Source organism: Chrysemys picta, chromosome 21 (genome assembly GCF_011386835.1).
Source record: "Chrysemys picta bellii isolate R12L10 chromosome 21, ASM1138683v2, whole genome shotgun sequence".
NCBI lineage: Eukaryota > Metazoa > Chordata > Testudines > Emydidae > Chrysemys > Chrysemys picta.
Genome location: NC_088811.1, coordinates 22742983 through 22761113, shown reverse-complemented (window position 1 = coordinate 22761113; position 18131 = coordinate 22742983). Strand labels below are relative to the sequence as shown.

Genomic DNA, 18131 nt, shown 5'->3' with positions numbered 1-18131 from the left:
TATGGGGCCTCTTACACTTGATATAGTTTAGGGCCTCGTAATGTCTTAATCCGGCCTTCCGGGAGTGATACCAGCTCCGCCTAGAGACATGGGAGTCCACTTCAGACTCCGAAGAGTAGTCCGATCCCGGTGCCCAGGGAGGTGCACACCGAGACGGTATTGGGGAACGGTGCCATGGCGACAGTGATCTGCATCACATCATCATAGGCTTGCCCCTGGAGGGCACAGTGCCTCTTTACAGAGCCGGTGCCAGTGCGGGAGCCAGTGCTGGAGAGGGGTCTGTGCCATCATAGTGATGGGGTCCCTGGCCGCTTCAAATGTGTCCAGCATGGGTCTAGCCTCGGCCCCAAAGGCCGTATCTAGACCCTCCTGTGTGTCCCCATATGCCTAGGTCACTTCAGGGCCCGGCAGAGCTGACACCTGTCGAGGTGTCACAGTGCTTGGCACCACCTCGGGCATTGGGCCTAGAAGCGCCAGTTGCTCTTAGGGGTCCGGGGGAGGCCTGGAGAGAGTGGCCTCCCTTGTCCTTGATGCATGCCTGTGTGGCGACCTGGAATGGTGTCGCATAGATTGCCCGGACCTAGAGGCTCTGGAGGTGATGCCCTGCTGCTGGTGGTAGGCCCATGGGGTCCAGAAGGGCCACTGTAGCCCAGTCCAGTATTGCAGTGTGGGCAGCAAGGGCACAGACATCAAGTCCTTCGCAGCTTGGAATGCCTCCAGCATCAAAGGCACCAAGAAATGGAGAGGATCCCGACCGCTCCCAGGAGTCGGTGGTGGATTTCTTGCAGGGCTGGATGCTCTGGATGTCCCCACCTGCAATGGTGGCCTTAGAGAAGATGAGCAGCCTGGCATGGGTCTCAACTCTTTCATGAGCTCCCGCGATTGCAGAGAGGAGCTACTCTTGGCTGGCCACGATATCTTGTGCCTCTTTTTGAGCACTGGTGAAGGGGCTCGGTGCCAGGAGGAGCCTGGTGCCGGCAGAGCACTGAGAACCGAGGCCGACGTGTTGGGTGCTGAGTCAGAACATGGCTCTGATGCAGGGTGCAGGGCTGCAGCCTATCCTCTCTCAGTTTGCAAGATCTACTTTTGAAGCCAGCACAGACCTTGCACTTAGACAGGATGTGGCACTCTCCGAGGCAGCAGAGGCAGCTTGAATGCCAATTGCTGAGGGGGAAATACATGGCAGGTCTAGCAAGTCTCAAAGCTCGGAGTAATTAGCGCAACTGAAGCAGAAAAGCCATGGGCAGAACAGCTAAGAGTGGAAGCTCTGCCCTCAGAAAAAAGAAGTTTGAGGGGAAAAACCCCAAAAGCATGTATGCTTAGGAAACCAAATTAAACAAATAAAAGGAAATGAATATGAAATTAAAACTAGACTAAGTAATAATTAAAACAACAATAGCTACAAATGCAGTGGACACCACACTGAACTGCCTTAAGTTGAGGGCAGTTGAGAAGGAACTGGAGTGGCAGCAGTTTCGTGCCTGCCTATATAACCTCACATAGGAACACAAGGATGTGTACTGCGCAGGCATGGACCATAGACACTGCTAGGTAAAATCTCCTATTAAGAGCACATGTGCACGCACACATCCTGTGATGGAGCACCCATTGGGACATATACTTGAAGAATGTAGAATGCAAAGTTACAAAAGTCATGCAGCAATTTTGTAATGAATTATGTAGGTCTCCAACATTATATGTATATTTCAACTGAAGAGGGAAACAAACAAATGTGTTTGCGATCAATGAAATTCTATTTTCCACTTACTCTTTTTCACACAAGGGAATGGTAAGAGGAGTTTTGTCCATACATGATTACTAGAATCCAGACAGATAGGGAAACAATCTTATTAAATGATAGACAACAGACAACATTATGTACACAAAATGAAGGAGGGATTGTTTCTGCCTTTTGCTGTAAGTGCTTATAGGGAAGTACATCCATCAATTCTGCTTCCCACAGTCCACACCTACCTATGGCTGGGCAATTTCACACATAGACTTTATAACACAAATCTCTCGTTTCAGCAGTCAAACTGAGAACACAAGCCAAAAGGTTTTATACTTAGTAAACTGACTATCTTTTTACAAATACTTCTAAAATTAACAGATCCAGAAATTACTGACAATAAACCCTACAAATCCCAGCCTGGGCCATGATTGGGCCTGGGCCTGGGCCATGATTCCTCATGAATAACGACAATGAGACAGAGAAAATGGGATTCCAGAGTTAGGTTTACTGGGATCTCCTGCTCCATACTGATCAAACTGATAATATTTCAGGATCTTATGCTTTACACTACAGGCTTTTACACCTAGCTACAGTCAAAGAACAGCTTAACTGCAGATTCTTCTAAAGGGCTGGTTTGGATTTTTCTCCAGTTATCTCCCTCCAAACGGGAACATCCATGAAGTAAAGGGTTCATTCACAGACACACAAGACCATTCAGCAACACCAAAAGTGAAACAAGCACATATGTTAATAAGGGGTTGGGGGAAGTCTAAATCTGCACAACACTAGGGTTACCATATTTCCACAATCAAAAAAGAGGACACTGGAGGGGGCGGGGGCCACTCCCTCCCAATTCCCACCCCCTGACTACCCCCCTTAGAACCCCAACTCTCCCTGCTTCTTGTCCCCTGACTGCCCCCTGCTGAGAACCCCCCCACCCTAACTGCCCCCCTAGGACCCTACTTGTCCCCTGACTGCCCCGACCCTTATCCACTCGCATGGGTGGCAGGGTTGTAGAAATTCTGGTGGTGCCCAGAACCCCCACCACCTGCCTAAGGCTCTGGGAGGGGAGTTGGGGGGGAGGAGGTCTGGGGTGTAGGTCATGGGCTGGGGATTAGGGTGCAGGAGGGGTGCAGGGTGCAGGCTCTGGGATAGAGTTTGGGTGCTGGGTGCAGGCTCCGGGCTGGGGCAGGGGGTGGGTGTGCAGGAGGGGGTGAGGGGTGCAGGCTCTGGGATGGAGTTTGGGGGTGGGAGGCTGTGCAAAGGGAGGGGGTGCAGGCTTTGGGAGGGAGTTTGAGGGCAGAAGGGGGGGTGTGGGAAGGGGGGAAGGGGTTTGGGGATAGGAGGAGATGCAGGGGTGAGGGCTGTGGGTCTGAGGATGAGGGGTTCATGATGCAGAAGGGGGCTCAGGGATGGAGCAGAGGATTAGGGTGTGGGGGGATGAGGGCTCTGGCTGGGGATGAGGGGTTCATGATGCAGGAAGAGGCTCAGGGCTGGGGCAGAGGATTAGGGTGTGCGGGGATGAGGGCTGGGGCTGGGGATGAGGGGTTTGGGGCGTTGGAGAGGCTCGGGGCTAGGGTAGAAGGGCAGGGTAAGGGCACTTGTCTTCCCATTAGTGACCCCCCCGCTAGGGGGCAGCAGACAGCAGTTGCTGCTGGCTCTGGCAGTACAAGCAGACAAGGGAGAGGAAGGCAGGGAGGGGGGCCTCACAGGGGGGGGGAGGGGAACGCGCGGGGGTGGCAGGTGGAGGCCAGGGATCCATCCAACACTCCCCCGCTCCCTGACTGCCCCCCCCTGGACTCCCCTTACCATTCTGGCTTCATGTGTAGGCAAAACACGCTGCCCGGTGGGTCGGTTTGTGTGTTACACAGGGCTGCAGACACAGGCAGGGGGAAGCAGGGGAGCGCTCTGGCTGCTGGAGGCCAATGGGAGCAGCTCAATCGGCCCAGCCGCCCAATCAGCAGCCGCACTCTGCATGGAAGGGAGGGAGGGAGGCGAGGGAGAAAAAAACCCCGGACATTTTAACCTTGTTACCAATTCCTCCCAGACGGCTATTTAGAGACGCAAAAGCCGGACATGTCCAGAGAAATACGGACGGATGGTAACCCTAAACAACACTGATCTGCAGAGATTCACGTTATTAAAGTAAACAACATAGCAAGGCATCACGTTCATGAAACAAATTTCAATGACCAAATAACCCAATTATTAAACCAATCAAAAATACTAATCTCATTACAAAACAGAAAGTCAAGCTGTACTTCCTGCAGGCCCTTAACACATAGGCCAAAAGAGGATTAAACTTTTGCAGCATGTTAGACATTAAATATCTCAATGTTTTGAAATGTGTAGCTGTACTCATGTTTTTGCAACTTCAGAATTATGGAGGAATGTTTAAAAGAAGCAGTGGAATAAAGTAGTATTACCTGGATCCAGTGCTGGTGCTAGCCCATTGGTGACCCTAAGCAGGAAAATTTTGCCCCCTCAACCACACACACACACACACACACACACACACACACACACACACACACACACACACTGTATACTAATAATTAATAGGGCCCCCTTGAGCTGGTTGGCGCCCTAAGCAATTGCTTAGTCTGCTTATGTCTAGTGCTGGGTCCGCCTGGATCCAGGAAAGTGTGTTTATGGGGGCAGGGAGAGAAAATTATATAACTCCAACAAGATATATTCTAGCATACCTGCTGAAGACAGAGTTTGCATGCATAACACCAGCATGAGTTAGGCTGTTTATGGTTCTCTCCATTCATAAATTTTAAAGTATCTGTGTATATCTGTCGCTGGACTGAACATCTTGAAAACTGAAATCCCCAGTTTATCCACAGAAGAGGGACAGCATGGGCAAAAGCCGTGCAAGCTTCCCCAAAGTTATCACTGTGTATCACTGTGCCTCAACCTTGATTTCTCTCTGTCTGGATTACTGAGACTGCCAAGAAAACTGCTAATTAATGTCATGACCCATTGCTGTACCTTTCGTTATGACTTGCAATGTTTTATTTTTATCAATGTGAAAGCTGTTATAATGCAAACTTGCATAAAACCTGCAGGCTTCCTGTACATGAAGATCCCTTACGGTGGAGAGTTCATTGGATTACTAAAGAAACTGGCTTTAACTAAGGTGTTTGCCAAACATCCCTGGAGAGGGGTGGGGATAATTTTAAATGCATCACAGTTTACATAGCTTCAAAAGGTATCTTTTATTAAATGGATGAAAGGCCTCTGAAGTGACCAAATACAGAGAAAAAAACTGAAAATTTGTGTTATTTACAGAAAGAAGATAAATAAGGGAGACATCATGCCTCAGTTCACCTATGAAAACCTTGCTATCTGACTTTGCCAAGAAAAAAGGAAGTATTTCTATATAAAGTATAGATGGACACAGACTACAGAGGATCGCTGAACTTTGGGAGCTGATAAGTACTCACAGGCAGTGAGCCATGGATTGGGAGAACAAGATTGCTTGTAAAAGGAGAAGGTCTAAAGCTAACAAACTTTAACGTTTGATTCCAAGTCTCATAGCACCAGATAGCTCAGCTTTTCATAGACCACAACTAGCTCAGATTGACGCTAAATGCTGTTTTTGTTTATGTGTTTATTTTCTTCAATTAAACAAATTTAACAACACCTCTACCTCGATATAACGCTGTCCTCGGGAGCCAAAAAAATCTTACCGTGTGATAGGTGAAACTGCATTATATCGAACTTGCTTTGATCCACCGGAGTGTGCAGCCCCACCACGCCCCCTCGGAGCACTGCTTTACCGCATTACATCAGAATTCGTGTTATATCGGGTCGCGTTATATCAGGGTAGAGGTGTATAGTTTGAATTTGACCGTGCTGAAGTGCTGAATAAATGTCCTAGATACAAGACAATTTCTGCTGTTGAAGAAGGGATCCAACATCAGACAAAGGAGCTTGGGGAGCTGTGAAGTCTGTCCATAAATGTGCCATATATGACGGTGTCTTTGCTGGCACAAGAGCCCTCAGACTTTAAAGGTGCTGGGGAATGTTTAAATGCCATTACAAAAACTAACTGTCCCAATTGTGGCATTTACACCATCTAGAACGAGACCACAACACTCCATTCACTTAAGTCAAAGAACCACCAGATGGTAACAACTTTCAGTTAATACAGACCTGTTCTGGGTCTAAACCAGTCCCCTACAGGTGGAAGGCCTAAATACCAATCCTGTAAGAATTCAGTTCCCTTGTAGTTATGTTTTCCATGATATATGTATCTACAATGTGAATTACTAAATATGCTTAGTATTTGTCTATAACTGGAACATCTTTGGAATAAAGCTTTGTTATATGCCACTGGCCCTGTGGCTAACAGAATATTTAACTATTTTAGAATTACTCATACTACATGGACACAAAACTGCGATCTGCTCTGTACACAGAATGTTTAAAAAGGACCTGAAGCATTCCATGTTTACAAAAGAAATTAATGATAATTTGTTCCCCAGTTATCAGTGAATCCCCTGCAAACTGTGATCCCAACGTAAAAAATCCCTAACCTCACAAATCAGAGCCATCTTTTTTAAGCTAAAATAAGCAAGGACAGATACTTTTTGGAGGGACATTTCTCAACCTTTTTCCTCTTGTGACTCACCATCCCACATCCCAGAATCCTTTGTACCAGTTCCCTTGGATCTTCAAAAAGACTGCTGGCTCTTGGGTGGGGTTGAAAGCTTCTGTCCCTCCTCCCTCCTGGCTGCTGAAGTGAGAGTGAGAGAGATTGAAAGAATAAGAATGAGTGAGTGAGTGAGAAAGAGAGAGAGTTTGTGCATGTAGAAGCTCTACTCACTCTCTCCCCTCCACCTGGCTGGGGGGGGAGGGTGGCTTTTTCCACTCTCTGCCCCTTTCTTTTTGAATAATTACAGACAGCTAAAACATCTTGAGTTTTTTTCTCTCCGGCTCCCAGTTTATTTGCTTGCTCTGGTGGAGCTCCACCTTCTCCTCTAACCTTGACTGAGAAAGATTTTTCTCTTTCCCCTCACTGCTGAGAGTGGTAACTGATGCCTCCAATCTGGCCAAAGTTCCACTCTCTCTCCCCTGCCCACCCTCTCCCAAGTCTTGAACCTCATAGCTAAAAGGTAGATACCAAGGACAAAAAGGCCCCATCAGAGAGGTCCTAATGAGAATCCCAGCGCTGAACTCCTCCAGATACCGGAGAGTGGGAAGATGTCGGTATTTCTAACACAATGACCTTCTTGTTCCCTACTTTAGAGCTCCAGATTTCATTTCAGTTCCTGGTACCTTCTTTCCAACAGCCAGAAAAGGATGAAAGAGCTTTGTGTCTTTTCTCCCCATCCAGAGCCTCTTGGATGATGCCAGGTTGTGTTACTGCTACTCTACTTCTCTCAAAGTCTGTAACTGAGGAGGGTAGATGGGAGAGAAGAGGTTTCAACCCCTCCCCAGTCTCTTGATTACTGGGAATTCTTTAGTGCAAAGAAATGCAAATGAGAAGCTGTATGTATAATTCCAGATCATTGCTATGAGATTTCTATATCAGCACGTGCTGTTCATTCAAACGTATTAGAAGAGTTAAAAACATTCCAGGCACTGAAGTGTGATTTCAAGGCCATGTAATTTTGAGAAGGCAGAGTGAAGCAGAATGCCTTTTGCAGTGGACACTGGGGTGGTGAAACTGTTTTTCATTGTTGCAGAGTTCTCCTACTCTTGCAACAGCTGAAGGGCAGTGGAATGCCTGGGGCACTCTAAAGGAAAACACGGGAAGTTGTATAGCTAAAACAAGAGAACAGAGCAATGCTTTAACTGGAAAAAGTAGACAAAAGAGGGGGAAATAACCTAGCCATTAATAGTGCTACACTAATCAACTTTCTTTTGGTGTTTATTTAAAAGAAAATTAAATAAAACCCAACTAGATTTGTATGACAAGACACACACACCTACACCTCTTTTCCCACCAGAGACATCATACATCCCATTATTCCTTAATCGGTGTCCTGGAAGACTACGTTTGAGGTCCCAAAGTACCATTCCACACCATCACACTGCAACCTTCTATATACACATTTGGAAATATGTAAAGGGGACCAGGCACCATTCTGCCCAGGCATTTTGTATCATTCTTAAAGGTCTCCATTTCATTTTAACCACACACTGATACTTACTTAATACTATGACTTACTAGCATTTTACAGATATCAGCTAATCTTCAATGCCCCTATGAAGGAGCCACACTTTAGGACCATGTGCCTTGTTATATAGATATGGATCCTTCTATAGTAGTAAGGGAATGAGGGGGCACTTGTATCTCAGATCCAACATTCTTGAACTGAGGACACATAAGAAGGGCCGTACTGAGTCAGACCAAAGGTCCATCTAGCCCAGCATCTTGTCTACCGACAGTGGCCAATGCCAGGTGCCCCAGACGGAGTGAACCTAAAAGGTAATGATCAAGTGATCTCTCTCCTGCCATCCATCTCCACCCTCTGACAAACAGAGTCTAGGGACACCATTCCTTACCCATCCTGGCTAATAGCACTGGTCTACAATTTTTGAGAAGTCGTCTGCTTCAGAGATAAAATGTGTTATTTATTATGTATTTTGATGTGCTGAATTCAAATATGACAATTAAAACAACTGGCTACTATTTCTAAGATATTTAAGTTTTTACATTTTATGTCTATGTATATTGTGTAGATAGTAGAGTTTTAATCATAAATTGTAAACCTAGGCCTTTTCATGTGTTTATGGTTGCTTTACATGGTAATATTTCACCTGTCCTGTTTATGTAACACTTTAAAAATCAGCAAAAGGGTTATATAAATAACATTTATTATGCAACAAAAGGTAAAAAACTATTATGTACATGTTCCTCAGATTTGTCACCTACAAAAGCCAGCTCAGGTTTGGAAAACTCCCTAACATCCTCAGCCATGAAAACTGAAGCAAAGAATCCATTTAGTTTCTCCACAATGACTTTATCGTCTTTAAGCTCTCCTTTTGTATCTCGATCATCGAGGGGCCCCACTGGTTGTTTAGCAGGCTTCCTGCTTCTGATGTACTTAAAAAACATTTTGTTATTACCTTTGGAGTTTTGGGCTAGCCGTTCTTCAAACTCCTCTTTGGCTTTTCTTATTACATTTTTACATTTAATTTGGCAGTGTTTATGCTCCTTTCTATTTACCTCACTAGGATTTGACGTCCACTTTTTAAAGGAAGTCTTTTTATCTCTCACTGCTTCTTTTACATGGTTGTTAAGCCACGGTGGCTCTTTTTTAGTTCTTTTACTGTGTTTCTTAATTTGGGGTATACATTTAAGTTGGGCCTCTATTATGGTGTCTTTAAAAAGTGCCCATGCAGCTTGCAGGGATTTCACTTTAGTCACTGTACCTTTTAATTTCTGTTTAACTAACCAACTCATTTTTGCATAGTTCCCCCTTTTGAAATTAAATGCCACAGTGTTGGGGCTGTTGAGGTGTTCTTCCCACCACAGGGATGTTAAATGATATTATATTATGGTCACTATTTCCAAGCGGTCCTGTTGTAGTTACCTCTTGGACCAGCTCCTGCGCTCCACTCAGGACTAAATCTAGAGTTGCCTCTCCCCTTGTGGGTTCCCGTACCAGCTGCTCCAAGAAGCAGTCGTTTAAAATATCAAGAAATTTTGTCTCTGCATTTCGTCCTGAGGTGACATGTTCCCAGTCAATATGGGGATAATTGAAATCCCCCACTATTATTGAGTTCTTAATTTTGATAGCCTTTCTAATTTCCCTTAGCATTTCATCATCGCGATCACTGTCCTGGTCAGGTGGTCGATAATAGATCCCTAATGTTATATTCTTATTAGAGCATGAAATTACTATCCATAGAGATTCTATGGAACATGTGGATTCAGTTAAGACTTTAATTCATTTGATTCTACATTTTCTTTCACATATAGTGCCACTCCGCCCCCGCCCCCCCGCACGACCCGTTCTGTCCTTACGATATATTTTGTACCCCGGAATGATTGTGTCCCATTGATTGCTCTCAGTCCACCAGGTTTCTGTGATGCCTATTATATCAATATCCTCCTTTATCACAAGGCACTCTAGTTCACCCATCTTATTATTTAGACTTCTAGCATTTGTATAAAAGCACTTTAAAAACTTGTCACTGTTTATTTGTCTGCCCTTTTCTGATGTGTCCGATTCTTTATGTCAATGTTTCTAGTCTGATCTGGCCCTTACATTATCCTCTTCCATCCTCTGCTCCTGACTAAAACCTAGAGAATCTCTATCAATAGACTCTCCTCTAAGAGAAGTCTCTGTCCGATCCACAGGCTCCTCTGCAGCAGTCGGCATTCCCCCATCTCCTAGTTTAAAAACTGCTCTGCAACCTTTTTAATGTTAAGTTAAACACAGAAGTTCCATCGTCTGTAAACATGGCTCATTCTACTCTACCTCCTGGAAAGCTATTCAAACTCTGAAGCAGATGGGAGGAAGGAAGTACTGAGCGCACCTCACCTGCAGAAGCAAAACATTTCGAGAACCAGCATTCCTATTAATAACCTTCTTTTCTCCTTCATGGTAGTGCTTCTACAAGATCCTCACATTAGGAAGCTAACAAGCAGTTACAATCCTCTGGAGGAAGAGTGCTGAGGAACTCCATTAATTAAACAGAGATTGGAAAACTGCTCTTTTGACTGAACATTTGATCTAGACTTAGCATTGAGAGAACAGTATTTATGAAAATGTAACTTAAATTTACAAATCTCAGCTTTAGGCACATGGCAAATACAAATTACAGATGCTGTCACCACTTTAGTAAAATGAATTCTATCTGCACTTGGTACTTGAGCCCTGGGTCAAATCATAGGAAGTCTAAACATACAATTTAATCAAATGAGAATGCCTTTGGCTCACTATTGCTTAACTCATAGTTTTATCCCTTGATAGGACTACATTTTTTAGAAAATTCAGTAGATATTTATGGCTATTAGGAAGAAAACTAACATCTCTTATAAGTTTGTAATTCTCCAAAACCCTTCTGACTTGATGTTATAGCCACTAGAAAGGCAACTGTAATAAATATGAGACACAGAGGGTAGACTTTCTAAACATTCATAGATTCACAGATTCTAAGGCCAGAAGGAACCTGTGATCATCTATTCTGATCTCCTATATAACACAGGCCACAGAACTTTCCTGAATTAATTCCTGTTTGCATCAGAGCAAACCTTTTAGAAATCACCCAATCTTCATTTCAAAATTGCCAGTGATAGAGACTTTACCACAATTCTCAATAAGTTATTCCAATAGTTAATTACCCTCACGGTTAAAAATTTGTACCTTATTTCCAGTCTGAATTTGTCTAGACGCAACTTCCAGCGATTGGATCTTATTATACCTATGTCTGTTGTTATCACACAAGTGCTTATAAAAAGGATATAGTAGGATAAGAAGTAATAAAGAGACAAGTGACAAGAATGATTAGGGACACGAAAAAACTCTCAGATGATGAAAGATTTAAAAGATTGGCATTGCTTATCTAAGAGAAAATAGATAAAAGGAGGCATGGTAAAAGTCTACAAAACAATGAATGCTATAGAGAAAGGCACATTAGGAACTTTTATTCACCCAGTTTCAGAATACTAGAACATGGGGACATTAAAGAAAACTGAAAGATGATCAATTCAAAACTGATATAAAGAAATCCTATTTCAAACAACACACACTTAGCCTGGGGAATGCATTGCCGAAAGATGAGATCGAGGCCAATAATGTGGCAGGAGTCGAAAAGGGATTCAAAATTTATATAAATAAGAATATCTAGTTATAATAAAAATATTAAAAAATAAACAAAAGCCTTGGAAAGGATATAAATTCATACTGCAGGGCTTATGTCAACCTCTAACTATTGGAGATTAGGAGGAAACTTTCGGGGGGGACATCCCATAACTGCCTTCTACAAGGTTTCTTGAACCTCCTTTGAAGCAGCTAGTAATGGTCATTTTTGATAACAGGATACTGGACTAGGTCAACCATTGATCTGATCCAATAAGGCAACTCATATATTTGTCAAGCAAGACACCAAATATGAATCTGTCTTGGAAGGGACAGATACTATGAAATGCTTTACTGATTGGTCTGTTTGAAAAAGATGTCTTCGTTCTGGGAAGGGATGGGGGTCCATCTAACCAAGAAAGGGAAAAGCATCTTCACACACCGACTCACCAACCTAGGGAGGAGGGCTTTAAAAATAACAGAAATATCCAAAACATGAGACCTGTTAATAATGGGGGACATTAACTACCCAGAAACCTGTTGGAAAACAGGAAAAGTAAGATGGCGAAGCACAAAATGCACAGTAAGTTCTTTGAAAGCCAAAATGAGTCGGCAGGGCCTGACAAAATTCACCCTATGCTAGAGTATTAAAGGAACTAGCTGAAGCAATCTCAGAACCATTAGCAGCTATCTTTGAGAACTCATGAAGGACGAGTGAGGTCCCAGAGGACTGGAGAAGGGCCAACATAGTATTTACCTTAAAAGGGGGAATAGAGAGCACCCAGGGAATTATAGACCACTCAGCCTAGCTTTGATACCTGGAAAGATGCTGTAATAAATTATTAAACAATCAATTTGTAACACCTAGAGCAGTGTTTTCCAAACTTGGGACGCCACTTGTGTAGGGAAAGCCCCTGGCAGGCTGGGCCGGTTTGTGTACTTGCCGCGTCCACAGGTCCGGCCAATCACGGCTCCCACTGGCCGCAGTTCGCTGTTCCAGGCCAATGGGAGCTGCTGGAAGCGGCGGCCAGTACGTCCCTTGGCCCGCGCCGCTTCCAGCAGCTCCCATTGGCCTGGAGCAGTGAACCGCGGCCACTGGGAACCGCGATCGGCTGGACCTGCGGACAAGACAGGTAAACAAACCAGCCCGGCCCGCCAGGGGCTTTCCCTACACGAGCGGCGTCCCAAGTTTGGGAAACACTGACCTAGAGGATATAACAGGGTTATAATTAACAACCAACATGGACTTGTCAAGAACAAATTGTGCCATAGCAACCGAATTTCCTTCTTTGACAGGGTTACTGGCATAGTGGACAGGGAGGAAAATGTAGATGTGATAGATCTTGATTTTATTTCAGAGTAGCAGCCGTGTTAGTCTGTATCCGCAAAAAGAACAGGAGTACTTGTGGCACCTTAGAGACTAAAAAATTTTTTCTCTTACTTAATTGGCCTCTCAGAGTTGGTAAGACAACTCCCACCTGTTCATGCTCTCTGTATGTGTGTATATATATCTCCTCAATATATGTTCCACTCTATATGCATCCGAAGAAGTGGGCTGTAGCCCACAAAAGCTTATGCTCTAATAAATTTGTTAGTCTCTAAGGTGCCACAAGTACTCCTGTTCTTTTTGCGGATACAGACTAACACGGCTGCTACTCTGAAACCTGTCATAAAGAGGATGGTGATCAACTGTTCTCCATGTCTACTGAAGGCAGGACAAGAAGTAATAGGCTTGCTCTGCAGCAAGGGAGATTTAGGTTAGATATTAGGACAATCTAACTATGATATTAGTTGAGCAGTGGAATAGGCGTCCAAGGAAGGTTGGGAAATCACCATCGCTGGAGGTGTTAAAGAACAAGTTAGACCAGGGGTGGGCAAACTATGGCCCACGGGCAACATCTGGCCCGTCAAACCATTTAATCTGGCCCTCAGTTCCAGCCAGGGAGCGGGGTCAGGGGTTTTCCCCACTACAGCGCTCCAGCCGGGGAATGGGGTCGGGGGCTTATCCCGCTCCGCGCAGCTCCCAGGAAGCAGCTGGCATGACCCTCCTCCAGCTACTACGTAGTATACAGAGGGAGGTCAGGCAGCTCTGTACGCTGCCCCATCCGCAGGCGTCGCCCCCACAGCTCCCATTGGCCATTGTTCTCAGCCAATGGGAGCAGCAGGGTTGGCGCCTGCGGACAAGGCAGCATGCAGAGCCGCCTGGCCATGCCTCGGAGCCGGAGGGGGGACATACTTCAGAGAGCTGCTTGTGGTAAGTGTTGCCTGGAGCTTGCACGCCTGAGCCCCCACCATCTCCCCACGCTTCAATCCCCTGCCACAGCTCTGATTCCCTCCCACACGCCGAACCTCTCTATCCCAGCCCAGAGCTTGTATCCCAAGCCCCTGATCCCCAGCCCCACCCCAAAGCCCACACCTCAGCCAGAGCCCTCACACCCCTCCCCCATACTCCAACCCTCTGCCCCAGCCCTGAGCCCCCTCCCGCCCTCCGAACCCCTCTGCCCCAGCCTGGAGCCCCCTCCTGCATCCCAAACCCCTCATCCCCACCCCAACCCGGAGCACCCTCCCGCATTTCTGGCCCCACCCCAGAGCCCACACTCCCAGCCGGAGCCCTTACCCCCTCCCGCACCCCTACCGCCAATTTTGTGAACATTCATGGCCCACCATACAATTTCCATACCCAAATGTGGCCCTCAGGCCAAAAACTTTGCCCATCCCTGAGTTAGACAAACACCTGTCAGGGACTAACTAGATGTACCTGGTCTTGCCTCAGTGTAGGGGCCTGTACTAGATGACCTCTTGAGGTTCCTTCCAGCCCTACATTGGTACTGCACTGGAAACCAAGGAATAAGAGGAGAAAATAACAGCAATCATAATGTCATCGGCAACAATGTCATGGAAATTTTGTTCTGATAGTATTGAGTGCATTGTGTGCGCTGTCACTGCTGAATCAGTCTATTAGTTGAGTGTGTCCTGAAGAGATACCCCAGCAAAGTAGGTGCCTGAACTGTAGGATTGCAGATAATACCTGCCTTTTCACAGTTTCTGCAAAGTGAGGCCTCAATCCTTCTGTCCACTTGGTGCCTCATGCAGTTGTCTTCAATAGGAACAACCGTTTCTTTGGCCTCCGCATGCAAAACAACAGACTTCTGGCATTCATACCAGGGCTTTGCCATTTGAAGTTTGTACAAGAGTACTACTTCCTGTCTGTTGAGGCATCTCCCACTAGATGCCTGATCCGATTCCAATGAGACAATCTCCTCTACAGCTCAGTTGAGTTGGAAAATTTCGCTCTTTTAATATTTGCATGGAAAATATTTCCCTATCAGAAAATATGATGATTTTCTGCTTGGGAACTTCTAGGGTTTGGTCCAGCCCAAGAAGATTAGAAGATCCTTTTGAACCTGTGTAACAGTATTCCATCATGAATAGTCTGTTTTGGCTGCTGTGGTCAGATTTATTTTTTCCAAATTGAACTGTGATAGCTCTTCCTCTTCCAGGAAAAGGAGATGGCATCAACTAAGAAAGAATCTGAGATCCACATATGTGTTCTTTATGTTCTCTAGAATTTTTGTTTGTAACCTTTGCAGTGCCTACTGGAGGAGACTCAGATGAAACAGTTGAGGGGGAAGCAACCATCTTTACACTTTGACTTATAGATTTTTTGAGGCTGCTTTTGGCAGTAATGATATAGATGCTGAGGTAGTACAGCTATGGGGAGTCATTTACTAGGCCGCTCACAAAGGATAGATGGGGGGAGACCTGCCTACTCTCCTATCACTAAATGCATTCAGTGTAGTACCTCTGGGAGCTTACCCATGTGCAGGGGTTCTGGATATCAGAGCAAAGTAGGGAAGAATTAGAAGATCCCTATTAATCTCTAACCCCCTTTCTTGCCTGCTGAGGAGGAGGAACTGGTTTTACCTTGTTTGCTGGAGTTCTCTCTCAACAGTGTAGGGGCTGCTGCTTCTCTTCCATGATGGTTTGCTCTCTAAAATGCAACTGTTGCCACAACTGCAGCTGATTTCTCTTGTAACACTGTTTTCGGATAGGAGCCAAGAAGCCGGCTGCAGCTACTGCCTGGCTCTATGATGGGTTCTCAGCTGTTCCCAAAATTTCTGTATCTTCCAGCTCCAGTAGGGCCATGCCTCAGTGGGGTGCCCCATAGAGCAGAAGAGGCTATTGGTGCTTTGATGGGGAGCCATCGGTGTGAGCCACTTCCATTTTCATTCTTCCTGCTGGAGGCAAGTCAGGCAGAGGAATATGTGCTCTGCCCAGTGAAGAAACCAGCAAAGGAACACAGGGGAGAAAAGAGAGTAAAAGCAGTCAAGACAAAAGCAGAGGAATCAAAAGGGTGTAGAAGTGAAGAAAGATCTCATTACAGAATAGATTCGCCACTGGGGAAATTAATGGAAGCTCCTACAGGGGCTTGACACTATAAAGAGCAATTGATGGACAGATCTCCTGCTAGCCAGGCTTGCCCAGATACAAAGCTCTAGCTGCCTCCATCTGGTCAGCAGAGGAGACTCTACTCACAAGAAGAGGGTCAGCAGATGTTTCCCACTACAGCAGAAAAACTCTGTTTAAAGGCAATTTGCATAAACAATGAAAACAACTATTATTCTCCCTCTCATTTTTTACTGTTTGTCTACAGAATTCAAGCTTTCATTTCCACAAGATTTCTAGCCACTGCTTGTCCAATGTACTGGAGGAAGAGCTGCCAGAGCCACCTAGAGAAACAAATGACTGGATGTTTTCATCCGTTCACCAGGGCTAGATTGTATCTGGCCCTTATGCTTTCCTTCCTTTATGCCACCAAAGCATGGGACAGGTACAATTAAGCATAGGGACTGCTCCCTCCTACCACCCACAAGTGTCCCCAAGATGTTGGGGATACAAGGCCATGCCCCTCCTACTGATCATCACAGATAAAAAATACTGTAGTCTATGTAGTGGTGGCACAATCTGGGTCTAATTTCAAAGCCCCTAAGAGTCATTGGAACAGCAAACTAGTATTCTCCAGGGCTGCCTAGAGTAGCGATTCTGGCACAGACCCCATCTTATTTGCAAATATTGACTCAATTGGAAAATATTAAGGAAAAAAACAAACTTGGCTAACATTTTAAAACTTTGTGTAGGTCACTCTCCTTCCTCTCCTCCACCAGTGTCATTCAGGGATTGGCTTTCCCTTTGTCCACAAGTTCACCATTAATGAGTTTGCTGCTATGCAAGAAAGGTTGAATAGAATATTGGGGTTTCCCCTGCTTCCTTCACCTTTGGAATTTGTTTCTCTTTCTAGTGTGAGTCTCCACCTTCAAACCAGAGAATGGGTAAGTAGCAGCAGTGACATAAAAGTACAAGGTAATGCTCCAGGACAGCATCCACAATGCCTGCAAGATACTTTAGCTTCCACTTTCCAGGCCTCCAAGAGAATGGGCCATAACAAGTATCCAGACATAACCCTGGGTCTTCAGGTTTCTTGCAAGGTGCTTTACCCCATGTATCATATACATAGTGCTTTATCTGTAATCTGCTAATCTGCTATATTTATACTAGCTGGAAAGTTTCACACATATCCTCATTTGCTTTTACACATCAAAACAGTCTGAAAAGTGGATCATACTTTTCTGCTTCTCCAACATTAGAGAGGTTGGCTGGAAATTTCAGCAGTGTTCGCCAAGATTTTTAGTTGCTTTTTCCTAGCCATAGAGTAAGCTTGAAGCTTTCATTATCTCTTATCCTGTCTTCTGAACACTGCCCTCCCCCAATTCCACAATTGGTCTTCCTCCTTTCTCCTGTAAACTGATACATCTTGTTCAGAACTCTACTGCCCATCTTAATCTCGTGGGTATCTCACGGCTTTACATTTTTTCCATCTGCTCAACTGATTGTCAACTGAAATCCAAATTAAATTTAAGGGCTTATCTACATGAATTTAGTGTGCAGTAAACCAGGATGTGAATCTACAGCACACTAGCCTAACACACACTAAGTTTCTGTGTAGAAAAGTCCTAAGATTCTAGTTCTCATTTTGTCTGCTCTCCACACCACTGGATTTCCTCCACTTCCAATCCTTCATAACTTCATGCAGCTTCCCTTCTCAATCTCCTTTTTCTCATTTTCGCTTGCCTCTTTTTTTATGGAGTGTGCTCCCCCTTTCACTTTCACTCCAGTACAACAGTAGTCTTTTAAAACATCTAAAAACTAATTTGTTCTCAATAACTTGCTAATCAAAGATTATTTGTTCATCCTTACTATTATTTCTATTTCGCTCTTCTTCTGTACTTTTTTTTTGCAATCTGTCATTTTGTCTTGTAGTATTGGCACTTATTTTTGTAACTTTATTTCACTATTTTTAATATTAATTGTAAAGTGCTTTGCCCATCAGCATTGTGTAAAAAAAACCACTATAACAGTATGTGAGGCACTTCTGCAATGGTTAAAACAAAAGTGGACCATAATCCAGAATAGTTTGTGAGAAAATGGGGATATTCCTCAACACTGTCACCAATATTTTCTGCAATTTGATAATGATTCAGTAATTTGATAATGATTCAATAATGATTAACAACCAACTAGGGTGGTACACATAAGTCATTACAGGGTTGGAGTTGCTTTAAAATGGCATGCTCCGC

At 44.7% G+C, this 18131-nt stretch overlaps 1 protein-coding gene across 42 annotated transcripts in view; it reads right to left on the bottom strand.

The window, feature by feature from the left end:
* EIF4G3 (eukaryotic translation initiation factor 4 gamma 3) overlaps nt 1–18131 on the bottom strand; it is a 408790-nt gene that overhangs the window by 275012 nt on the left and 115647 nt on the right. For 15 of the 42 annotated variants that reach the window (XM_065574796.1, XM_065574797.1, XM_065574810.1 and 12 more), the window contains 2 exons: nt 14255–14329; nt 6372–6476 (listed from right to left, as the gene is read on the bottom strand). The exons of 14 other annotated variants lie outside the window; for them this stretch is intronic. In XM_065574796.1, coding sequence (XP_065430868.1) covers nt 6372–6476; nt 14255–14329 — 180 coding nt within the window. Of the gene's footprint in view, nt 1–6371; nt 6477–14254; nt 14330–15420; nt 15767–18131 lie in introns of all 42 variants that reach the window. 13 more of the 42 variants (XM_065574830.1, XM_065574833.1, XM_065574828.1 and 10 more) reach the window with 4 other exon arrangements.